This window comes from Barbus barbus (assembly GCF_936440315.1).
Source record: "Barbus barbus genome assembly, chromosome: 34".
Lineage (NCBI taxonomy): Eukaryota > Metazoa > Chordata > Actinopteri > Cypriniformes > Cyprinidae > Barbus > Barbus barbus.
In genome coordinates, this window is record NC_136762.1 from 20,178,134 (window position 1) to 20,205,186 (window position 27,053).

The 27,053-nt window shown below is 38.3% G+C and overlaps 1 protein-coding gene across 1 annotated transcript in view; it reads right to left on the bottom strand.

The window, feature by feature from the left end:
- LOC306854501 (1,4-alpha-glucan-branching enzyme-like) overlaps nt 1-27,053 on the bottom strand; it is a 183,014-nt gene that overhangs the window by 17,542 nt on the left and 138,419 nt on the right. The window contains exons 14-15 of the mRNA XM_079392593.1: nt 22,349-22,479; nt 3,952-4,069 (exon numbers count right to left, since the gene is read on the bottom strand). Of these exons, the coding sequence (XP_079248719.1) occupies nt 3,952-4,069; nt 22,349-22,479 (249 nt within the window). The remainder of the gene's footprint in view (nt 1-3,951; nt 4,070-22,348; nt 22,480-27,053) is intronic.

Below are 27,053 nucleotides of genomic sequence, written 5' to 3' on the forward strand. Positions count from 1 at the left end.
CTGAAATGGGGGTTTTAAATTTCACGCTATGCATTTAATTTCAATAAGGCCTCTGGAAAGAGAATACACAATATGACAGCTGGAACCCAAGAGATAGAAGAACTTATCTGATGGAGACACGCGACTCGCTAGATTAATTGAACTATGACTTCTATAGATAGTGTTGCACTTGACTCCCGTTTATTACTGCTCTGATAAAGAGCCTAATGCGTTATAGCCCAAAGGAACATTATATAGCGACTGTATGGTTTGAAATGTGTACATGCATTACTTGAGTAATGCATGGTTTGAAATGTTGTACATTGCTCCAGTTCAATCACAAAGTCTTGCCTTGAGCAAGTAGTGAAAGCTCTTTCAGTTTTCAAACACAGAAGGCGTTTTGTATGCTAATGCAGGAAACTAAAACAATACAAAGGAGAACAATTCTCTCAGGATGCACTGTGGCACAAAGCTTTCCAGGTTTAGAAATCACACTTAAAGGAATAATTCACATAATCACATAATTCAAATTTGATTAAATGTATTACCCCTCAGACCATCTAAGATGTATATGAGTTTGTTTCTTCGTCGGAAGACATTGGGAGACATTCAGTATTACTTCAGTGGATGAACGGGTGCCTTCAGAATGAGTGTCCAAACAGCTGATAAAAACATAAAAATAATGCACAAGTAATCCACACATCTCCAGTCCATCAATTAACGCCTTGTGAAGCGAACAGCTGCATGTTTGTAAGAAACAAATCCATCAATAAAACGTTTTAAACAGTTGCTTTCAGCCAAAATACTAGTCCTCTATCCATAATATTACTTTCTCCAGTGAAAAAGTCATCTCGTCTGAATCAGGAGAGCAATATGCACCGTTTACAAGTGGAAACAGTCCAAAACAGTTATATAACAAAAAAAACAATAATACTGGTCGATTTTGATGTTTGAGGACAAAATGGATTGGACTCTTTTACTGGATGAAGTGTTGTTATAGATAATGGGCTCATTATTTAATTAATTAATTAATTTATTTTTGGCCAGAAGCAATGGTTTAAAGTTAAAAAATGAATTTGTTTCTTACAAACACAAGATGTTAACTTGACTGCAGCCATTTGGATTACTTGTGGATCAATCGTGATTTTCTCAGCTGTTTTTGGACTCTCATTCTGACAGCACCCATTCACTGCAGAGGATCCATTTGTGAGCAAGATATATACACTCACCTAAAGGATTATTAGGAACACCTGTTCAATTTCTCATTAATGCAATTATCTAATCAACCAATCACATGGCAGTTGCTTCAATGCATTTAGGGGTGTGGTCCTGATCAAGACAATCTCCTGAACTCCAAACTGAATGTCAGAATGGGAAAAAAAGGTGATTTAAGCAATTTTGAGCGTGGCATGGCTGTTGGTGCCAGACGGGCCGGTCTGAGTATTTCACAATCTGCTCAGTTACTGGGATTTTCACGCACAACCATTTCTAGGGTTTACAAAGAATGGTGTGAAAAGGGAAAAACATCCAGTATGCGGCAGTCCTGTGGGCAAAAATGTCTTGTTGATGCTAGAGGTCAGAGGAGAATGGGCCGACTGATTCAAGCTGATAGAAGAGCAACTTTGACTGAAATAAACACTCGTTACAACCGAGGTATGCAGCAAAGCATTTGTGAAGCCACAACACGCACAACCTTGAGGCGGATGGGCTACAACAGCAGAAGACCCCACCGGGTACCACTCATCTCCACTACAAATAGGAAAAAGCACAGTATTAGTATGGTGTTCCTAATAATCCTTTAGGTGAGTGTAATGTTACATTTCTCCAAATCTGTTCTGATGAAGAAGGAAAAAAAAACCTCTACATCTAGGCCTGAGGATAAGTAAATTGTCAGCAAATTTTCATTTTTGGGTGATCTAGTCCTTTAAAAAAAATCTTGGTCCCACTTTACATTAGGTGGCCTTAACTACTGTGTAATTACATCAAAAAATAATAATAATTCATATTTTATTGCAAAACACTTTTGCTGCTATTGAGGTTGGATATGGGTTAGGGACAGGTTTGATGGTGTGGGTAGGTTTAAGCAACCTGTTAACTGTCGGTTCCACTTTTTGAGTATAGGCCTGAAAATTACATTTCCAACTTAAATTGTTATAAATTTTTAATGGTTTGGAGCAGATACTTAAGGTTGGTCTCTTTTTAAAGAAGACACTTAGCAGATTATTGTAGAGGTGAGAAAAGTTATAAAAAGTATATTAAAAGTTATGGAAGTTTTAGTTTATGGAAATATAAAATGTAAAAATGAAAATATTAATATTTTATATAAAATATATATTTTACAAAACATGTTTTACTCTAAAACTGCTAGAAAATCAAAAATCAAAATCTGAAGAAGTTGTGTTCCAAATTTGAGGTTGATATCTCAAAAAATTAGCTTTCAGTGAAATTTTGTTTGGGCGTAGTACCAAGCTTTTCCACTAGTTGACCATCAAACCCCATTAGTAACCATATAAGGGTGGCTCCATTTCCATATATGGTTCGAGCGATCTGAAACATGTTTTTCCTTACTTTTCTCAATATTTATGACGTAGACATCACATTCAGAAGTATTAAGGGTAGTATGGCAGTATTTGATTTCAATTCAACCTCATAAAAAACACACATGCAACAAGAACCCTGGACGTACGTTATAGTTCATGCTGCATCAAAAATTGAGAACCTATTGTTTTTTCTTTATATTCGAAACACTTTTAGACCTTTTTTTCTCAAAAAATAGAATGAATGTTATCTTTTGAACACTTGACATGAACATGAATGGCTGATTTTTCATAATTGTATATATGTATCACTATTTCAAAGTAAAGTTCAGTTCTCGCTCTGAGTCTGATGAGTACTCTTCTTACAAATTAATAAATTACGGTTGCTCTGTAAAATATTTCAAAAATCAGTCACCAAATATGAAAACTAGAGTCTTTAAGCTTTCAAACAATATATATATAGTTTGTCAAGATTGCTTTAGGTTCAGACTAAGATATTACTGTATAAAACATGTAATGGCAAGCGGGCCCACAGGTTTTAAGGTATAAGGGATAGGTCAACAGTGTAATTATAAATGTAATTACAGAAATTACAGATGTAATTACAAGCAGGTATTTTTTTGAATGCAAGTACAATATAAAGGCACGTATGTACACAATAAGTGCATTGTATCAAATGATTAATTTCAATGTAAGTACATAGTAGTTAAGGCCACCTAATATAAAGTGGGACCAAAATCTCATATATCCAGGTTTTTCAAGATAGATGTTGAGGGTTGATTTATAATAATAAATATTTCGATTTTTAGTTGCTTTGGCTTATGTTAAATAATTTAAAGTCATCTTAAGGCTCCCTTAGAAGAATTTTAATTAAAAAGTTGCTTTTTAGTAAAACTCCAACAGCCTTGATATTAATTTATTTGATCTAATAATCATGTAGTGGAGACTACGTCAATTATATAGGTAGGGTTGTTTTACATTGAATTTCTGATACAGTACTGCTGTTAGATACCTGAACACCACTGTTTACTTCATTTGCATCTTTGTTCTATTGTTTTAATTTGATCCAGTTCTTGTGACGTGATTCTTGAATCTTTATTTGATTACTGAACGTCTACTTCAGTAATTAAATGAGCATTTGTTTACTCGTTTTTAATTACTTGGGCAATGTTTACTTAATTAGAAATGCTTAAAGGCTACGTTCCATTACTTTAATTTAATTTGTATATATTTATATTAATATAATTAAAGTGTGAGTTTAATACCATAATAGTTTTTGCTGTGTATTAAAATTGGTATTGAGAAATTTAAGTGGTATTGTTTCAGTGTGCTTTTCCACCATAATCAGCACAGACAAAGAAAAACAGACTCTGTTGGCATATGAATGTTGTATGTTGCTATGTGTTTATTGTACCAAATAGTAGAGTTTGCTTACCAACATAGAGTTGGGCAGATTGTTGAATTCCATTGGTTCAGAGAAGAAATCTGTGTTGTGGTCCAGTCTGCCATGGCCTCCATACTGGATTTCATCCGAGTCCAGTTTGATCTTATATCTGGAGCAGAGTGTGGTTAAGGAACCCAAAGAGATACTGGAGACAAAAACTTATGAGAAGGAGAAGATAAATCAGTCGCAGTAAAATATAATCTTTTCTTTCTTTATATGAATGTGATGGACAAAGTGTAAACTGAGGGATCAAATAAACACGTGGATCCATCTATCCACCAAAATGCTTGGATATGATGCTCTTAAAGTTACTTTCTGTTATTATAACCATAATAACAGAAAGTCATAATAACAGCAGTCATAATAACCGGAGGCAGTGTTACAGCCGAGTTTATCCGCTCGCATAATATCCCGGTGGATATAGCAAGAACCCCCGGCTCACCATGGATTACCATCCCAGGGGTGCGGCGGCGCAGAGACAGGAAGCAGAAGCGGGGCGGCAGAGCCGGCACGCTGGCTAGGCTAAGAAGGCAGCCATTTAAACCACCACTTCCCAGCCTATTTCTCGCGAACGCCAGATCCCTCGCAAACAAGATGGATGAACTAAGGCTACAGATTGCTGCCAAAAATGCGGTAAGAGACAGTTGTGTACTGTTAATCACGGAGTCTTGGCTTTAACCATCTATTTCGGACTCGGCTATTGGGCTAGTAGGCCACACTGTACAGCGTCAGGACAGGACAGCGGACTCTGGTAAGAGCAGAGGAGGGGGGCTCTGTGTGTACATTAATAACAGCTGGTGTACAAACACAGTGACTGTAGACAGATACTGCTCCACGGACTTGGAGTATATTACTGTTAAATGCAGGCCCATCTATCTTCCGAGGGAGTTTACAGCAGTCATAATAACCGCTGTTTATATTCCACCGGACGCTAATGCTTTCTCGGCTGTTGGACTTTTACATGGGAGTATTAGTAGACAGCAGAGCATGCATCCTGACGCTGTGCTTATAGTAGCAGGGGATTTTAATCATGCGGACCTGAAAGCAGCACTCCCTAGATTCCACCAGCATGTTAAATGTGCTACTAGAGGAGTTAACACTCTGGACAAGGTCTACTCTAACATCAAGTTGGGCTATAGGGCGAGACCACTTCCACACCTGGCCCAGTCTGACCATGTGTCCCTGCTTCTGATCCCCGTATATGCCCCCCTCTGTAAAACTGCTTCTATCAGCACAAAAGTAATCAAAACTTGGCCTGATGGTGCCTCTCAGCAGCTGCAGGACTGCTTTGACAGGACCAATTGGGAGGTGTTTGAACATAAGGACCTGGGAGTGTTCACAGACAGTGTGCTGTGCTATATAAAGACATGTACAGACACTGTCACAGTGGACAAACGCATCCGGGTTTTTTCCAACCAGAAGCCCTGGATGACCCGGGAGGTCAAGCAGCTGCTCAGAGAGAGAAACATCGCTTTCAGGTCTGGAAATCGGGAGAAATACAGTGCTGCCCGAGCAAACCTGAAGAGAGGCATCAGAGAGGCCAAGCTGGATTATAGGAGGAGGATTGAGGACCATTTGGACAGCAACAACAGCAGGCAGGTGTGGCAGGGAGTACAGCATCTCATTAATTTCAGGACTAATCCTGGAGCTGATGAGGGTGATGCCACACTGGCAGAGGAGCTAAACCTCTTCTTTGCACGCTTTGAGGTGGAGCCGCCAGAGACAGCCACGCCACACCTCAAGGCCTTGAGCAATTTAACTCTCACAGTTAACGAGAAGGAAGTTAGGCATACGCTGAGGTCCGTGAACCCAAGGAAGGCTGCTGGACCGGATGGCGTCCCTGGCCGGGTACTGAAAGACTGTGCGGATCAGCTGGCTGGAATTTTTACTAAGATCTTCAACCAGTCACTGGCCCTGTCCACTGTCCCACCGTGTCTGAAATCCTCCACCATAGTCCCATTACCAAAGAAATCTCACATCTCGAGTCTGAGTGACTACCGGCCAGTTGCACTCACACCAGTGGTAATGAAGTGCTTCGAAAAACTGGTGCGGAGTCACATTACATCATTCCTGCCTGCAAGCTTTGACACTTACCAGTTTGCCTACAGGGGAAACCGATCCACAGAGGACGCCGTGGCCACAGCCCTCCATGCTGCACTTTCCCATCTGGAGAAGCAGGGGAGCTACGTCCGGATGCTCTTTGTGGATTATAGCTAGGCGTTTAACACCATTCTTCCAGTCAAACTTGTGGACAAGCTTCAGGACTTAGGGCTTCCACACTCCACTTGCATGTGGATTAAAAGCTTTCTGTCTGATCGCAGTCAAAGGGTCAGAGTGGGCCGATACACCTCTACAGCCCTCAGCCTTAGCACCGGCTCTCCACAGGGCTGTGTTCTGAGCCCTCTGCTCTACACTCTTTACACCTATGACTGTACCCCCGCTCACTATAGCAACACCATTGTGAAGTTTGCGGACGACACTACGGTGGTGGGACTCATATCAGGAGGGGATGAGTCAGCTTATAGGGAAGAGGTGGAGCGGCTCTCATGGTGGTGTAAGGAGAATAATCTGCTCCTCAACACCATAAAGACCAAGGAGCTGATCATTGACTACAGGAGGAAGAAAACGGATATTACTCCACTTTTCATCAGTGGGGACTGTGTAGAGAGGGTAGCTGACTTCCGGTTTCTGGAAGTCCAGTTAGAGGAGGGCCTTACTTGGAGCACAAACACCTCTGAGCTGCTGAAAAAGGCCTAGCAGAGACTGTACTTCCTTAGGGTGCTGAGGAAGAACAACATTACTCAGAGACTACTGGTGTCCTTCTATCGGTGCTCTATAGAGAGCATCCTAACCTACTGCATTGGCGTATGGTTCACCAGCTGTACAGTGGCTCAGAGGAAAGCGCTCCAGAGGGTCATAAACATGGCACAGAAGATCGTAGGCTGCCCTCTCCCAACACTGGAAGATCTACACACTTCACACTGCATTAAGAAAGCCCAAAGTATCCTCAAAGACACATCACACCCTGGACATGATCTGTTTGAACTGTTACCATCAGGGAGACGATACAGGACAATTAGAGCCAGGACAAACAGACTAAAAAACAGTTTTTATCCAACAGCTATAACCACTCTCAATAATCAAAAACACTGTTTTCATGAGATGTGAAAAAAATAGACAGATGGTGAATGTGACTGTGTACAATTTTCTGTACTTTTTTTTATCTTATGAATGTATGTATGATTACAGTACTCTGACTGGCTGGTACTTTTAAATTTCGTTGTACATGCAAATGGTACAATGACAATAAACTTCTATTCTATTCTATTCTACTCTATTTATTCAGAACAAGCCACCATGGTGTCCCACTGGATGTGAATGGTTGTCCACTTTCTAGAGACGTTCTTCAGCTCGTCAGAATGCAGAGCTGCACTGCAAGTCAACAGCACTGATTGCTTTGAGCTCCTCTGAGACAATGACACACATTTGTCCCATATAAACACACGCGCCAAAACCGATGAGCCACCACATCAACAATTCCAGGCAGAATTATTTATCCATTTCAAAATATTAACAATGTATTCCATCAAAAAATGTTTCAAACAACTCCAAACGTGCACTCACACAATTTCACTCTGTCTGTGCTACGCTGACTAAATTAAATATTAAAAAAAGTAATTGCCTAGACTCACGACCGGAATAAGAAATATCTTTGACAGAGAGCATAAAAGAATAATGAAGACACATTTAAGTGAAAACTGGAAATCTAGGCTACTTTTTGTGTTTTAAGTTATACACCCCCCCCCAAAAATGGGTAGATGCCTTGAAAATTTAAGGTGCTGAGATTGCTGAACATCTGGACTGATCACAGAGTTCCATTATAAGTGCGTTAATGCTGAAATTATTATCTGTGCTAACTGACAGCATGCCACAGATCCTGTTGAGCGAGCTAAAGTTAAATTGAACAATTAATTTGAATTCAACATAAAACAATTTCACTTCCATAAAGTGTCTTTTTTTTTTCTCCAAGTGAAACAATATTAAGTGGAAAATAATGTAGGATAAAACTGGTTAATTTGACTCCTTTGCAAATGTGTACAAGAAAGGTCATCACAAAAGAAAGGCTGTAAAAGACAGAGAAAGTTGCTGCATTTAATTAAAACTGATGAAACAATTAGATCAGGCACATTTATTAGAATAAAGTGTAAACAATTAAGAGTCAATTTCATATTTTTTTTTATAATGCTAAAAAGAGATGTGAAAACAACAACAACCAGTTATTATTCATACAATCAGCCATAGTTAAATCAATAATAATTTAAAATAAATAGACTTGATTTTTCAAAAAGAGAGTGCAAAATACTTTTTTTAATAACACTAAATTATTGTGCAGCAGGCAATGCAGTTAATGGAAATATTATTATACTATTAAAATACTCATAAATCCAAGGCACTCGAGAAGGCGAGTTAGCCGCAACACGTCGGTGCACAAATGTGTTGTTTTTAAATTCTAAATCCATGTGAACAAAAGAACAAAAAGAATCCCGCATCCAAAGAGCACCGATTTACAGCAGCAGGTTTTTTTGCATAATTTTGAATGTATTATTATACTGTATTTTATCTGATTTGCACAAAAATAACATCACTTATTCTTATTTATTTATTTATTCAATTATACTTACAATCTATAATAATATTATTATTATCATCAATATTTGACATATAGGAAATTTCTGTTTACTTTTGTTACTGTTGGATCGCCATAATGTTGTACCATATGTGCCTACAAATCTACAGAAAGCAAAATACAAAATGTTTTAGTTATGTGACATGCAAAAAAGAGATGTGACTTTTGCCATTTAATTGCCATGTTAATATACAGTTTTCACCCTCGAAGTGCAAGTAAACAATTGTATTCCTGTGGCACAAGGAGGGAAAAGACGGAGAAGCTGGAGTCCCCAATCTCTCCACTCCTGCTCTCTCTCTCTGTTTACCTTGGCCTCTCAGGGGTTTAAACAGAGTTGTGAGTTGTAACAAACATGCAGACAGGCGTCTAATTGGCTGCTTGAATAATCACCTCCTATCCCCATGGGCTAGCGGTGGGTCTTCGTGTTATCCTCAAACACTCTCTTACTCTGCCCCGGAGCTGGAGCACACTTGGCTTTTACTGCCAGCTTGCCTGCTTTGATAGCGATGATTAAAAAGAAGTGTTGCTTGGCGTATTGTTCCTGCTGAGGATGACGACAGATGCCTCCTCCTGACCCTACTCCCCCATACTCCTATTTGCATTGAATTCTCTCACTGATAGAACAAACTTCCTTTGTTATGGATATTTCGGAGATGTTATCGGGAAGAGAGTAAGAAAAACAAAATGATCTGATGCTTTCTTTTTTCTCAGAGAGAATTAATGTGGGATTCATATAAGTTGCTTACTGTCAGGATTTATAGTAAAAGCAAGTTCTCCTTAAAGCGCATGAACCACCTTACATTTATAAATTAAGCACAGCCAATTTTGTTCATTTGCAATTCAAATATGCTAATAAGCACTGATTATATCTTACACTTTAGAAATGTGCCTCTAGCTACATTTCTGCAAAAATGTGCTTATACATACAATTCACTGCAGTTTCCAGGTAAAATTACCACAAGTAAAACAGCAAAAATATTTGTTGCTTTTCATACATTATGATTAATGTGGCAGATTATCAATAAAGATTACAGTATTCCATATACAATACAGAACACTTTTACCATAGTGCATGATCTTCAAACTAAAACATTTTGACGTTTGCATCACATAACTACCTCCATATGGATTATCTGAAGTAAACTTGCTTGGTAGCTCACCCGGTACAGCACTGGGTTACACTTTATATTAAGAAGTCATTGTTACAATGTTTTTATAATTATACTGTGCATTTAAGTACTGAGTAATATTAATTAACTACATGCGCTTACTATATGGTTTGAGATAGGATTACTTGCATGTAATTATGCATAATTAAGTGCTATTATAATAGTAAGTACATGTAACTTTTGTAACAAGGACATCTTAAAATAAAGTGTTACCCAGCACTGCACTCGCGATAACAAGCACTCAAGTACGAGTCCTGTGAAAGGTGTTTTTATGTTATGTTTATTTTTGCTCACAGTATCAATTTAGGGTTTAACACCACTCATGGGACATTAATGAATTGTCGTGATATGTACAGCTAACGTAATAAAATGTTAGATTCACATCTGTTTCGGATAGAACTGAATGTGCTTTTAGTACCACTCACTGGACATTTCACTTTGAAAGTGACACAAAATGTACAAGAACACAGGCACATTTTTCTAATGAGACTTGGTTGGACTTTTAGTACATAGGCTGGAACACTGAATGAAATAAAACATGACTGAACATCTTTTAACTTGTAACTACAACTGAAATATAGCTATCAGTAGCTACATTTTGTAAAGAGATACGAAGTAGCTTTGAATGCTAACATTACTTAGCATTTAGCTTCATCTATGTTCTAAAATGAAGACACATATGGTATAAAATGAAGGCAAATATAAGGCAAACCCGTATGACCTTAGTTCATCTTCAAAACACGAATTAAGATATTTTTGATGAAATCCGAAAGCTTTCTGACCGAAAGCTTTCTGAGCAAGAGGACTACCACGGTCAAGGCACAGAAAGGTAGTTAAGGTCATTTGTTTCTGTGCCTAGACTGTGGTAGTTCCCTTGCTGTCTATGAAGGGATCATAAAACTTTCATAAAATTTCATAAAAATTTTTTTTATTTATTCTTAATTTGTGTTCTGAAGTTGAACAAAGGTCTTTTGGTTTTGGAACAACATGAGGTTGAGTAATTAACGATATAATTTTCATTTATGGGTGAACTATCCTTTTAAAAAAATTGAGGTCCCAAAAGAGGGTTTTCGCAGCAAAGCCATAGCTATTTGGGGTTCTCAAAGAACCTTTCAGTGAGCAGTTATTAAAAGAACCATTTAAGAACATTTTAATAATCTAAACTTTTTTTTCACTATAGAACATTTTGTGGTTCAATGCATGTTAAATGTTCTTCAGGGACCCATCAATGCCAATAAAGAACCTTTTTTTTTTTTTGAGTTTAGGGTCTCCTAGGTCTAATGTAGGTGTGGTGTGCTGGTTTTTGAGGGGTTTGGGCACTTCAATACAGCTTAGCCAGACAGGGAAATGTATTTCCGAGCTCTTCCGAAACCAATAAGGCTATTATCGATACCAACATTTGATGTTGCGGTTCTAGATGAAGAGCACCAGGAGCAAGATGCAAGCAAGAAGTGCAGTGTTGCAGAATATCAGTTCTGCCCCATGTGGATTCACACAGACTGATATCCATAAGAAGACATCTTCGGGGAGATGGAGAGAGAAAGAGCATAAATAAGGCTTAGGGATCCTTTATAAAGAGGAAGTCTACCTAAAGCATTCATGTATTGATCAATACCACCCATTCCCATTAGACAAGCATGAATGTCACCCAGGACCAAAGCCTACGTGACAGTACAGCGAGCACAAACGTGCTGGAAGAATACTAAATGTATGTGTATGTGTATAGATGAGTGTGAATACACAAGACCCAGAATGGCTAATTCAATGTTCCCTGGCAAGCGTGCTAGTGTAACAGCAGTGGCTCTCCAGCTGAAATTGGCAGTTGGAGGCTTTTAGCAATTATGTTTTTGTTAGCGCTTACAGATGCTTGTCTCAGAGGCCAGTTACAGAAGCACTGTAATCAACCAAGCCTTGCTGAACAAAGGGGAGGGCCTGAGATCAAAGTCAATTTGCTCACAGGAGGAAAAAGAGTGGACGAGAGGGTGACAGGGCTAAGGACCGCTGGACACTGAAGCGCTGATGACCTGAAGAAAATGTGTGCATGATCGTGATTGGGAAGAGGGTCGTGATATCGTGCCTCTCTCGTGTTAGCGAAGGCAGTAATGGCGGTCTGTCCTTTGAGGGGCAAACGGGTCTTGGCACTGGTGAGCATTCTGGAACCAAATTTCAAAATGAAGCCGTTGCGAGGTGTATCATCTCAGCTGTATTTTGTATCCTTTTCTTGTAGCAAACATTGGCAAATTCTACTGGCGTGTTCAATGAATAGGCTGAAGTAGGGCCTGAAACTTTTCTGAGGTGTTTTCATAACTTCATAAAATTTTGATCGTCAAGGGGTTTTGAGAGCTGTTTTGAAACCTGGTTGCCAAAACACAGGACTTTAAATATGGTTTAAAACACGCGATTTGTGTTATTTTGTACATTTCTAGCAAAACACATCAGCACTACAATTTGTGTAAAATCCAAAAAATGCTTAAATTTACAAAAATTTACAAAAATAATAATAATTAAGAATAATTACGTGACACAATAATGGTATCTATCTCAACAACAATATTTGTAAAAAAAGTTTTTATAATTTTACATACGTTAACAATGAACAATAAATTGTTACAGCATTTATTATGCTGGTTAATGCTAGTTTATAAATTAAATATCAATGGCTATTACTATATATGAACTATTAACTGATGTTTATGTCGAAATATATTGACACACTACCATTCAAAAGTTTGGGTTAAGTAAGATTTTTTAAATAATAATAATACATTTAAAGGGATAGTTAATTCAAAATTAAAATTATGTCATCATTTACTCACTCTCCACTAATTCCAAACCTGTATGAGTTTAAAGTAAAAAAAAGTAAAAAAAAAAAAAAAGTCGTGACGTATTGTCAAGTATGGTGACCCATACTCGAAATTGGTGCTCTGCGTTTAACCCATCCAAGTGCACACACACAGCAGTGAGTAGTGAACAAATGCACACACACACACACACACACACACACCGTGAACACACACCCGGAGCAGTGGGCAGCCATGCTGCGGCGCCCGGGGAGCAGTTGGGGGTTCGGTGCCTTGCTCAAGGGCACCTCAGTCGTGGTATTGAGGGTGGAGAGAGCGCTGGACATTCACTCCCCCCACCTACAATTCCTGCCGGCTGGGGACTCGAACTCGCAACCTTTCGATTACGAGTCCAACTCTCTAACCATTAGGCCACGACTTCCCCCTTTCTTTGGTTCAGAAGAAAGAAACTCATACAGGTTTGGAATTAGTGGAGAGTGAGTAAATGATGACAGAATTTTAATTTTGAATGAACTATCCCTTTAAATGTATTATTATTATTTAAAAAATCTTACTTAACCCAAACCTCTGAATGGTAGTGTGTATAGCATACAAGTAATAAATAATTAAATAGTAAATCTTACATTTTGAATGGTTCTGATTTCCAGCTTCTACAATGATTTTGAGTGAGATCAGAAGTGGAAAACTGGTCAGTGCACATATAGTAGGTACTTATGATTTGCTCTTCAAGAAACCATAACATGCCTGTATGACACACTGACCCTCCTTACAACGCTTTCATCTTCAACAGCAGAAATCATTCCCATGAGATCCCCTGTGTTCTGCCTCACGTGTCAATGTGCATTTCCCTGCTTTCCATCCTTTATCACACCCATTACGCAATTTTTTAAATATAAAGTCATCAAGCATCTTTGAGTTGTAAAGCTTGCTGCTGTTTTGCCTGAGGACAAGCCTGTTACAGATTCAAGGAGGAATGCTGATATGCTTGAATTATTTAGAATGGCGTTCAGGTAAATGCTCCTGACAGATAATAGGAGAATGATGACCTGACACAATCACAGACGCCTGTTGGAACGCAGCGTATCAAAGACACATCAGGCCTGACAGGATGTGCTTTCATGATGATACCCATCTGGGATTTACAATACTCCATCCTTCTGAATGGAGAGAAGCACCTGAAGAACGCGCCCATCGAGAGCAGAGAACCAAAGATTGCGAGGAAACAAAGCAAAGCATCGAAGGTTTGAGCTCCTGTCAAAAGCTGATGTCAACAGAATTTTAATGGCTAATGTTTCTGGTGGAGTTCTTAACTCAGGGGAAACTTTGTCTTCTCTTTTTGAAAAGACAGACAAAGTCTGAGGAACAAAACTGCTGCTCTTCCTGCTGAAAGGACATGGGAGAGACTTTTTAAGGCGTCGAAGTGCTTTGTCTCTCTCTCTAGAATCCAAATTCATGACCATGTCCGCCTCCCTAAAGCTTTTTTTTTGTTTTGGGTTTTGCCTGTAGTAAAGTTTCAGTTTGCAACTCCACTTGTTTACAGAAATATGGCTTTTGCAGCTGTCATCTGATTAGGCGGGAGCTCATGCCAAAGTGTATTTTAATGTGTAAACAGTAAAAAAAAAAAAACTCATTTTGGCCCATTTTACACGTGGTATTGAATATAAGCGTAAACAGGCTCCAAAGTGTTTTGTGCTCCAGTGTTTCAGGGACACATTTGGCCTCATCGGCACTGTAAACACAAATGCATCCTAATGTGTTCCAGAAAAAAAAAAAAAAAAACACCTACTCACCTGTCATGCAAACTATTCAGAAAAAAACAAAGAAAAAAAAAACATCCAAGCTGAACATCTGTAAAAGTACAGTACCTTCTCAAATTTGCCTAATATCACAAAGCAATGACAAAGATTATGTGACACAAACACAATGGGGGTTGACTGAAAGGATGAAATATTACGGTTGTGGTAAGATTACAATTGTCAAATCAAATTTTGATCAACAAGTGACATCAACAAGACATTAAAACAAGAGAAAGTAAACTATTTATAATAATATAGAAAATGTATTATTAAATCATGATTTTCTTTTTATTTAATAAATATTTGAATGAATGAATGAATGAATGAATGAATATTGAGACTTATTAATATTATTATTATTATTAAAAGTATTAGCTGCAATAAAGTGGTGTATTGCTGGCCAAAATGAGTTATTCTTGTAACAGTAAAAATCCAACGAAAAGAATATTTTGGTTTGTCTGATTTTTATTTAATTGCAAAGATCGTGTGATCATGGAGAGTGGGTGATTTATAATCCAATAAAAGATTGAATGGTAAATAAAATATAGATTAAAAGATGAGATAAATAAATTAAATATAGTATAATGGACATTCAAAAGGAGAAAAAATGATCATGATGATCATAATAACAACAACAACAATAAATTATTGCTATTATTAATAATAAAATAATAATATTGTTATATTATTATTATTATTATTACTATTATTAGTAGTAGTAGCAGTAGTAGTATTCAATTTATTTGCTGCAATAGTGAGGCATATTTGTGAACCAAAATAGATTATTTTTGCAACAGTAAAATGTCCAATTAAATATTTTGGTTTGCAATGAGATCTTGTGGTCACAAAGATCATGTGACACACCATCCAATAGCAATTCAACTAAAATGTTAAAATGTCATGTTTGCAGTGAGATGAAAATGTTCAAATATAATTTTTAAGGAGCAATATAGTGGTGTATTGGCGGCCCAAATCAAAACCGTATAATAAATGAACTGAACTATATATATACAAATCAGAGACACGATCACAAGGAGATACATTTGAGAATTATGGGTAAGGCTCAGGGTACTTTTATATATAACTACCAAATATAAAACAGTCCACAGAAGCTGCCTGAACACACCAAAAACACACAAGCCCCTTTCACTCTCACACATCTAAAGATATAGTGTTATTATGACTTTACCCGTCCCATCTGATACCATCTAACAGATGACTGTGAGATAACAGAGAGAAATATGGATGCATACGCACAGATATATGTGTGTGAGATGGTTGGGGTTTAATGAAAAAGCACTCTGGACTTGTTGGGTCAGACTTGTTTACCTCTTCTGACACAGAGTGGCACTTTCATCTGTCTTCTGCTCTAATTGGACACTCTGCTTCGACTCTTGTCTTTTGAGCACGGTTACCTTACAGACACACACACACACACACACACACACACACAGTAACACGTGTTTACCTCTCGCGCTCATAATGACAGCTATTTCTGCAGCTTCTCAGCTGTTTGCATCTGAAAGCTGGGTTCTCCTTCAGTACCCTGCTGAAAACAGGGGCTGCAGCTTCATAGCAACACGGACACGGCTAAACCTGTTGTACACAATCACACTCTTCAATGAATATTCTGTCATCATTTGCTCACCCGCATGCTGTTGCAAACTTAAACTTCAATCGATTGTTACACAAAAGCTATTGTACGTCATCAGAGGATATAAATAAAATAAATAATTCAAAATTGCGTTTCATTGAACTTCATATGGGTTTGGAATGACATGAGGGTTAGTGATAGATACTTTTGTTTACAAAAAAAGAATGAGTTGGCGAGATGGACAGATGATAGATAGAAAGAACGATAGAACGATAGATAGATAATATAATACAACAATGATTACATTATTATTCTGATTATTATTTTAATATTGGTAACACTTTACAATAAGGGTACATGAATAATCATGTACTAATGCCTAAATTAATACTTAATTATGAACTAAAAAAGGGCTATCCTTAAAGGGGTCCTATTAGGCTTTTTTCACTTTTTGAATTTTAGTCAGTGTGTAGTGTGTAGCCCGCCGTGCACGGCTCTCTCAAGTCTGCCACCGTCCGTGGCCAACGCAAGTCAGCCGTCATCCACGGCTCTCTCGAGTCCGCCGTCCACGGGGAAATTAACGTTGCTGTCCACAGCTCTCCCAAGCCCACCGTCCACGGTTCTCCCATGCCCGCCGTCATTGAGTATGGCAAGCCCGCCAGCGGTTCGTATGGCAAGCCTGCCGGTCGCTGCTCACCCAAGCCCAGCGCCAGCCCCTCAAAAGCACTATGCCATGCCTGCACCCCCAGAGTGCCTTCCTGTGCTGGCCCCTCGAATGCACAATGCTAATGCTTGTGCCTCCTGAGCACCCTCCAGTGCTAGCTCATCGCAAGCGCTCTCCAGTGCCCGCCTCTCCAGGGCCCGATCCTCTAGTGCTCGCCTCTCCAGGGCCCATTCCCCAAGAGTCCGCGCTTCCAGAGAGCCCCCCAAGAGTCCGCTCCTCCCGAGCGCCCCCAAGTGCCTGCTTCTCCAGAACGCAAGCCCGATCAAGCCCCTACTTACCCCAAGGAAATTTTGTGGGGGGGTATTAGGGCTCCTGCCGTAGAGGGCGAGGCGGGAGCTGGGGCCGCGGCCTCGGAGGCGGTCCCGTCATGGCTTCCCGAATCCTCTGCTCCGCCATGGCCACCCAAGCTCCTAGACCCGCCATGGCCTACCAAGTCCCCTGACCCGCCATGGCCGCTCCAAGCTCCTAGATCCGCTATGGCCTCCTGAGTTCCCGGATCCGCCATGCCCTCCCAAGTGCCCGGATCCGCCATGGACGTCCAGGCTCCTTGACCCACCATGGCCTCCTGAGTCCCCTGAGGCACCATGGCCTCCCGAGTCCCTGGATTCGCCATGGCCTCCCGAGTTTTCCCCACCGTTTATAAGTCCTCTGCTTCCCTGCCTCTGTGTCTTATCTTAATCGTCATTCTGTGCATGTCTTTCAAGTCTCCAGTGTTCCCTAAGTTTTAGTTAATAAAGTCAATGGTTTGAAGAAGTTCCTCGCCTCCTCGTTCCCCGGCTCCAATGTGTTGTGACAGTTTGGACTACAAAGTTTTTTTCCTTTATTTCTAATATCACAAATCGTAAATCCTGCCTATGGAAATTTTAATGGTTGGAGGGTGGGGAGAACGCTTGGTTGAGCTCTTCACGTTTCAAAGTCGAAACCCAGTGCGGGTGTTTTTACATCACATTTTGGATGTCATTTTCATTTAATCTTTCATGTAATGTATGATAAAGCAGCATTTGTGAGCAGAGCTCTGTTTTGTGTACAGCGTTACTGGGGAAACCTCGAGCTCTCCCACTCCAACAGCGCCTCCTGCTGGCAGAGAATTTATTTGCATATATAGGCCGTATATAAGTCTGTGGGACTATGGTATAAATAAATTCAACTGTATAACAGTTTCTGTGCAATTCATGTTATAATGTTAGAATTAAAGAACAATAAACATAATACATATTACCATTGCACTTATCTGTGCATAGGCAAATACAGTTATTTTTAAGCTGTTGTTGACATCCTATCTAAAACGTGATTTAGCCAAAAAAAAAAAAAAACAACAACAGCAATAACATTACGACTTTAATATATCTTGCAATTTCCGTGTGTGCGGTCTGAATTGATATGGCAATATTGACGAACTTGCTGTTCTGGCAAGGGGCGGGGCAATACTGAAATGCCGTCTAAGCTGTTCGCCAATCACAACGCACTGGGACAGCTAACCAATCACAACACATTTAGTTTTTCGGGAAGGCGGGCCTTCATCTAACCCGGAACTAATCGAGCCGTTTGTGGCAGGCTGGGAAGAAAGGTATTGTAATAATGTAAATTATGTGAAAAATAATGCGAGAGCACCAAGCATGAGAGCATGTTCTAGTGCACCGCCAAAACAAAATCAAGACTTTGTAAAAGAGCATTATAGGACCCCTTTATCTATGACTGGAGTTATACGGATTCATGCATGAATAACGGCAGCCTTAACTACATGTTAGTACATGTTTGATAGTTAATGTATTAATTAACATTTATGGGTAAACTAAATCAAAAAGACTCTTTAAGAAGGAATACTCTGACTTTGAAATTAATTTAATACTATCATAATTTGAGCATTTGACATCTTCAACTTTGTCATAAACATTATTGGGTGGCAAAGGATTAGTTGATCCTCCTCATCAAGTGTAGAAAATACTAAATACACTAATGACTGATCTTGTCTGTTTTATGTTCTTCTCTGTGACTTATACACGGATTAATAATAAAAAAAAAACACAAAGAACATTTGAAGAACAATTCCTAAAGAAATGCTCAAACTGGAAAGAGTTCACTGTCCATCCAGACACAGCTGTGATGATCCTGTACCTCTCTGACTTCTTGAAAATCCACACAGCATCTCTTAACCGGGCTGAATGCTCACTGTGTTAGTACATGTGTGTTTGATAGAAAGTATAACATAAATCATGAGCTGAGTTTAGTAAGTAGCATGTAAGGTTTGTTTCTGGTGGGACACTCATTAGTGGCGCACTCTAGGCGCTCACTCGGCGCGTAAGGTTTGTTGTTACGGTAATGTCGATATTTTAATCTAATAAATGTCATCTGCTTTTGTAAACCGAATTAAAAGTCATGTTTGCATATCCCCTTTTTTGCTGAAAAGTTATGTATAGTAATTAATAGCATTGTTTTGAGCTTCTGGACGCAAAATTGTTGACCTTCTGTGTGTCTTTAGAGGTAACATTATGTTTGGACTTTCTTTTGAGTCCATATATGTGAGATTATGTATTATAAAATAACTAAAAATCATTGTGTGTTGTATTGGTGGTTTAAAGGAATAAGGAGAACACACTTACAGCATGTTTAATGGTATTTAATTTGATGATTTATTAATGTGTCATTGTGTCAACTCATTATTAACTACCCATACACTAACATCAACTAATGGTTTGTTAAAGTTGATTTTGACATGACTTTACTTGAGCGGGCCCAACATAACTAACTCATTATTAACTACCCATACACTAACATCAACTAATGGCTAGTTAAAGTTGATTTTGACATGACTTTACTTGAGCGGGCCCAACATAACTAACTCATTATTAACTACCCATAAACTAACATCGACTAATGGCTAGTTAAAGTTGATTTTGACATGACTTTACTTGAGCGGGCCCAACATAACTAACTCATTATTAACTACCCATAAACTAACATCAACTAATGGCTTGTTAAAGTTGATTTTGACATGACTTTACTTGAGCGGGCCCAACATAACTAACTCATTATTAACTACCCATAAACTAACATCAACTAATGGCTTGTTAAAGTTGATTTTGACATGACTTTACTTGAGCGGGCCCAACATAACTAACTCATTATTAACTACCCATAAACTAACATCAACTAATGGCTTGTTAAAGTTGATTTTGACATGACTTTACTTGAGCGGGCCCAACATAACTAACTCATTATTAACTACCCATAAACTAACATCAACTAATGGCTAGTTAAAGTTGATTTTGACATGACTTTACTTGAGCGGGCCCAACATAACTAACTCATTATTAACTACCCATAAACTAACATCAACTAATGGCTAGATAAAGTTGATTTTGACATGACTTTACTTGAGCGGGCCCAACATAACTAACTCATTATTAACTACCCATAAACTAACATCAACTAATGGCTAGTTAAAGTTGATTTTGACATGACTTTACTTGAGCGGGCCCAACATAACTAACTCATTATTAACTACCCATAAACTAACATCAACTAATGGCTAGTTAAAGTTGATTTTAACATGACTTTACTTGAGCGGGCCCAACATAACTAACTCATTATTAACTACCCATAAACTAACATCAACTAATGGCTAGTTAAAGTTGATTTTGACATGACTTTACTTGAGCGGGCCCAACATAACTAACTCATTATTAACTACCCATAAACTAACATCAACTAATGGCTAGTTAAAGTTGATTTTGACATGACTTTACTTGAGCGGGCCCAACATAACTAACTCATTATTAACTACCCATAAACTAACATCAACTAATGGCTAGTTAAAGTTGATTTTAACATGACTTTACTTGAGAGGGCCCAATCATAATGAATTCACTGTTAACTACTTACTAAACTTAGCTCATGGTTTATGTTAGACTTTCTATCAAACACACATGTACTAACACAGAGAGCATTCAGCCCGGTTAAGAGATGCTGTGTGGATTTTCAAGAAGTCAGAGAGCGGAGGTACAGGATCATCACAGCTGTGTCTGGATGGACAGTGAACTCTTTCCAGTTTGAGCATTTCTTTAGGAATTGTTCTACAAATGGTCTTTGTGTTTTTTTTTTTGGTTTGTTTTTTAATTAATCCGTGTTTAAGTCACAATAGGGTGAGTTTAAACATGTACTAAAATGTAGTTAAGGCTGCCGTTATTCATGCATGAATCCGTATGACTCCAGTCGTAGTTAAAGATAACCCTTGTTAGTTCATAATTAGTTAACTCCTTTAATTTACATTTACATTTAGTCATTTGGCAGACGCTTTTATCCAAAGCGACTTACAATTGGGGAATATAAAAAGCGATTAATCTTGAAGAGGCAATCAGACAGAGGAAGTGCTCGTAACACCAAGTCTCAGTCATTGTTCAAATAAGTACAAGCTAGTAAGCGGAGAGAACGATAGAGGGAAAGTTTTTTTTTTTCTTTAATAATCATTAGTATGTGATGAATTAAGTATTAATTTAGGCATTAGTACATGATTATTCATGTACCCTTATTGTAAAGTGTTACCTTATTATTAAATGATTATTATTACAGTTCATTATTATAACAATTATTATTTAGATTATTAGCTGCAGTACAGTGGTATAATAATAATAATAATAACAATAATAATAAATATTGGGAATGATTATATTATTATTACAACATTAACTTACCGATTTCAAAACATTTCAGCTGGTTTGTATATCGTGCATTATTTATCTTGTATATGATGCATTTGGTTGAGTTACGCTGCAGTAAAGCGCTTCATTGAGGTACAGTGATTATCTCTTCAGCGCGCACAGCACAAGCAGGAAAAACAACAATAAATGCAGAATATTAATAACTATGAAAAAAAACACACACACACATATATACTGTGTATATATATTCAATCAGAAATGCGACAACGCATAAAAGGTTTTTACAACTCATGTTGTGTTATTGTTTCTGTTCTGTTATAGTATGTATTGATATTTTGGTTTTATTTTTTTATTTTCAGTATTTTTAATTTTAAGTTTTTGTAATTTTGGTATGTACTTTGTAATTTTTATTATTTTTTAGATTTCTATTTATTTTTATTTCTATTTCAGTACTTCAATTTAAACTTAAAAAATAGACAAAAAAAATAAATGTTGCCTTGGTAACCAACTGAAATAAGATTTTCATCTAATATTTCTTATTTTGTTTTTATTTTATTTATTTCAGCTTTATTTCAATAAACGCAAACAGTTTTTAATAGATTTTAAATTTTGGTGTAGTTAATAACAACACTGCTTTTCTCCGAGATAGACATCAAATCTTTGAGAGCAGCATTATGAAGGGTTTTTCATTTCAAATTTGCACATATCAGACCTGTACACACATAATTGTCTATATTATATATAGTGATTTTTTCTGTTTTGTACATTGCCTATTTGTATATTTGTATATTATTCTTTTTATTATTATCTGTGTCCTGTCCTGTTGCTGTCTTTCTGTTGCACTGTGGAGCTTCTGTCACTACAACAAATTCCTCGTATGTGTAAACATACCTGGCCAATAAAGCTCATTCTGAGTCTGATTCTGACGAAGTTGACATCAGACGGAGCGTGAAGGATACTTCCCCGGCGGCCCCACTGCCACTCTGTAGTTGCTGTAGCTGTTGGTTGGGTGGAAGTTGAAGATGAAGATGACGTTGGCCCTCTCAAAGACGATCACCTTGTCTCCCTGGTGTTTGGCGCTGATGTAAGCCTACAGAGAGAGACAGAGATCAAAGATTGAGCGCAGTGGGATTGCATGAGATTTGTGTGCTTTTAATCACACATGTTCTGTATCTCTGCCTCTGCATGTTTGATCTTTAGCAGTAATGCTGTAGTTCCCATCTGTACACATATTGTTGAAAATCCCACAACTTTTCATGCCCTATGCATGAACTCATTGCTAATCACACCAACATTATTAAACCTCTGTTCTGTAAGATGGATTTTGAGAAACGTCTAACAGGAAGTTTCTCACTGCACTGAAGTTTCATAGTATGCAAGAAGTTTCATTTGGAAAAAAGAACTGATTAAATGGAAAAAAAGATAATAAAAATAAAATGAATAACAAAGTATTTTATTTGAAATAATCTAGATTCATAAATAAAAGTCTTGAAGTCTCTCACTGCACTAAAGGTTCATAGTATGCAAGAAGTTCCTTTTGACTAAAATATGGATTAAACAAAAAAAACTAAAAGACAAGTAAGGAAAATACAATAAAAATTGACAAACAATAAATACAATTATTAGTATTACACAAAAACTTTATTCATCATGCATGTATTTTCTTGTAAATACATAAATAAGTAAATAAATAAGCAATTAAAATTAGTGCCAAAAAAATAAATAAGTAAATAAGTAAGCAAATAAATAAAATTAGTGGCAATTTAATTTTGAAAAAAAAAAAAAAAAAAAGATTGGGGTCGACTATATTCTTAAAAATAAATTATAAGAAAAAAAAAAAAAAAAAAAAAAACATTAAAGGGGACCTATTATACAAAAATCACTTTTATAAGGTGTTTGAACAGTTTTGTGGCCGCAGTGTGTGAAAATATCCAGCCTATAATGGTAAAAATCCACCCACTCATTTTTTTATAATCTAAAAAAAAATCAAACAGTCTCTCAGGGTGTTTTCACACTTGGTCCTTTTCAGGGGTCTGAGCGCGGTTCGCGTGATTTTTGGCCCATATGTGAACACTCCAAACGATCGCAGACCCCTCAGAAACGAACCGAACCGAACCGAGACCATCTCAGGAGGTGGTCTGAGCACGGTTCGCTTTGAAATATTGGCATGGTTCTAAAAACGTGCGCTGTGAACACAAATCGCTCCCTGTCCACTTGTTTTTTTTTTTTTTCCATTCGCGAAATTTCTTTAATTTGGTCTTTACGCTTCTCCGTACAAATCGCGCTATTCAAAACATGGCAGCAGCTGCTGCTGGGAGAGGGATATTATGGACAGACGAGGAAACGGATGCACTTCTACAAATTTGGAAGGAGGACTATATAAAAAAACAACTGTCAACAACCCACAGAAATTCAAAAGTGTTCCTGCAATTTTCAGCAAAACTGAAAGACAGAGGTTTTAACCGGACCGCTCTGCAATGCCGGGTTAAAGTGAAGAAATTGCGCCAGAAATATATTACAATCATATTTATTTGATTACGCTGCTTTTCCATAGTTTTTTCTATGTAAACATGGACGCGTTTGACTGTTGCGCTCGCTCTCTTGCAGTGTCTCGTGCATGAAACGGCTTTCTAAAAACGCGGTGCTCTAGTTATTAAAAGATGTTTAACTCCAATCTCCTTGCATGTTTTCCTATTCCACTGCCCGCGTCGCATCTTTGTCAACACAAAAGCAGATTCTGTGTGAATGGCATAGAGAGCATCACAAGAGAGCGCTTAATCATGTGCGCTGATATGAGGTGAAAGTAAATTGCGCGCGGGCATTTATAAGCTATATAAAAGCGAAGGAAAGTCAGGTGGAAGAGAGGGAAAACTCCAACGAACTTTGTAAAACCAAACTGTATTATGCAACTCGCCGACATTGTGTCTGTGGCCAAAATAAAAATTAATTATGCCTCTGCGCAGCACGCACTCGGAGCCAGGCATATGATGCAGCCGTGCATTTACCAGGCGACCAATGGCAATGCCCGTTCTAGATGGATTGTAATTGTATATAATATATATTATTATGTTCTCTATTTCTCTTTTGTAATTTTAAAAACATGTCATACAGGAAAATGAGCACATGCTTAGGGTCAGCCATCTTGCATATTATTGATCTACCCATAATGCATAGCACTGCAAGAAACCTGGGTCCCAAAAAGAAACATTATGAACACAAAGAGGTCTGAGACCCCATTAGTGCTGAAGTGGACCAACAAAGGATCCGAGTCCTCTCTGAGGAACAGGGATAGTGTGAACATGAAGGGAACTGGGTCCTTTTTCACTTGGTTCACCTCTTGGTCCACTTAAAGGGGTCTGGGTTCGGTTCTTTTGAAGAGAGTTCTTTTTGGGATGCACTAACGAACATAGGAGTCTCCATAGACTCCCTCCATCTGAGGACACTGTGGTTAAGTTTCATTGTCTAAGGAAATGTCCCGGAAAAAATCGGTAAAGTCCCCAATACGAATAGGGATAAATACCAACGCTTTGTCAGTGAACGTCTGCTCCAGACAAAGTAAGAATCACGCGTTTGTTTTCCAAATTATGAAAGAGCTTCTTGGCATTCTGTAAGGCTAATGATGCTAAAGCTACCATTGTCTCTGTCTGTTTTCAATGGTGCTGCCTTCATGAATGATCGTGAATAGGAATGTGGTGGTTAAAAGTTGCATAAGAAAGCCGATCGTTTGAGTTTGTTGAGCTCATAATCACGAGTTGGACTTATAAAGTTTGTGATAGCATGCCATGCACCATGAGACCAGCTATGTTGTTATTTTTATCCCGCCGTGTTTCCTGTCCGTGTAATTCACAAATGCGAATTTATTATGCACAGTACAATCAGATGACTGACTTATAAACAGAGTATGTTTTCTGTAAAGATAACAGGCTTGTACTAATAGTGAAATGTTTATTTGCAAAGGCTAGCACTGTTAATGCGGGAGCTTGAGCTCTTGAAGCTCCAGCCTCTTCTCCGGGAGCACCAGTTCATTAGCATTAAAGCAACATTAGCATTAAAGTGTTTTGACTCACACCGTAAATGTGGCAATTTTAACAAGCTATAAAAAATTACTTCACATACACACTCTGGGGATATCAGAGACTTATATTACATCTTGTAAAAAGCAGCATAATAGTTCCCCTATAAAGTATTTCACTATTGTGATTCATTATTTTTTTTTTTTATTATAATTATTATTTTTTTTCATCTATGTTTTAGATGCAGTATATTTGAGAATTGGTGGCCAGCTATTTTTTTGCAACTGTAAAATTTCAAATGAAATAAATATCAAGAAGCAAGAAGAATATGTTCAAAGGATCCATCCACTGAAAATCTTTCTCCCTACAAAACACAGAGCCTTCAAACTACTCAAACTTCAGCTAATGAAATGTGGGATTTTTTTTAATATTTTTTTTTATATATCTAACTGAAATCCAGAGATGACACTCTTGGGGAAAAATTGCAGCTTACTGTCAGCAGCAGATGACTGCCAATGATTTAGCTGGTTTCCAGCAGAAAGACGAGTCTGTAACGTGCCATTACCAGAGATTATCAATGTCACTCTGCCCCACTATTTTTAGTGGTCCAGACCCTCAACCAATTTGGGAACTGAGTACGAAAGAGAGATAAGAAGCGCTCTCACTGAACAGATAAGACATCCAGATGAAGGAGCCAGAATTCAGGATTCATCTGAAGAAATGGGTTAGAAATGAACTTTTTTATTAGGGGGAGTAATTGCTCCCTAGAATTAATTTTGAGGGGAATATTACCATTGTAAGGGCAAAAATATTCTTAATAATAAATTTCAGTTCTTATTCTGCTGGATCTATCAGCTGGTTTTGACACTTCTAATCATCAGATCCTCCTGTCCACCCTCTCATCACAGGGCATCACAGGGATTCCACGTCACTGGTTTGAATCCTATCTCACTGGTAGGTCATTCAGGGTGGCCTGGGGAGTGGAGGTATCCAAAGCACATCAACTGGTCACTGGGGTTCCTCAGGGATCAGTTCTTGGACCCCTCCTCTTCTCCATATACACTACATCACTGGGTCCCATCATAGAAGCACATGGCTTCTTCTACCATTGCTATGCTGATGACACAGCTCTCTCTCTCATTTCAACCAGATGATCCAATGGCAGCTGCACGGATCTCAGGCTGCCTGGCAGACATCTCGACATGGAAGAAAGAACATCACCTACATCTCAACCTGGCAAAGACTGAGCTTCTTGTCTTCCCTGCCACTCCAACTCTACAGCATGATTTCACCATCTAGGTTATTCTACAATTACCCCATCAACTTCGGTCAGAAATCTTGGTGTAATCTTTGATGACCAGCTGACCTTCAAAGACCACATTGCAAAAATTGCTCGATCTTGCAGGTTTGCACTACACAACATCAGAAAGATCAGGCACTTTCTAACGGAGCATGCTGCACAACCTCTTGTCCTGGCCCTTGTCATTTCTAGGCTGGACTACTGCAATGCTCTTCTGGCTGGACTTCCATCAAGCACAATCAAACCTCTACAAATGATTCAGAATGCAGCGACACGACTGGTCTTCAATGAGCCCAAAAGGGCCCATGTCACACCTCTCTTTGTCTCCCTGCACTGGCTCCCGGTTGCGGC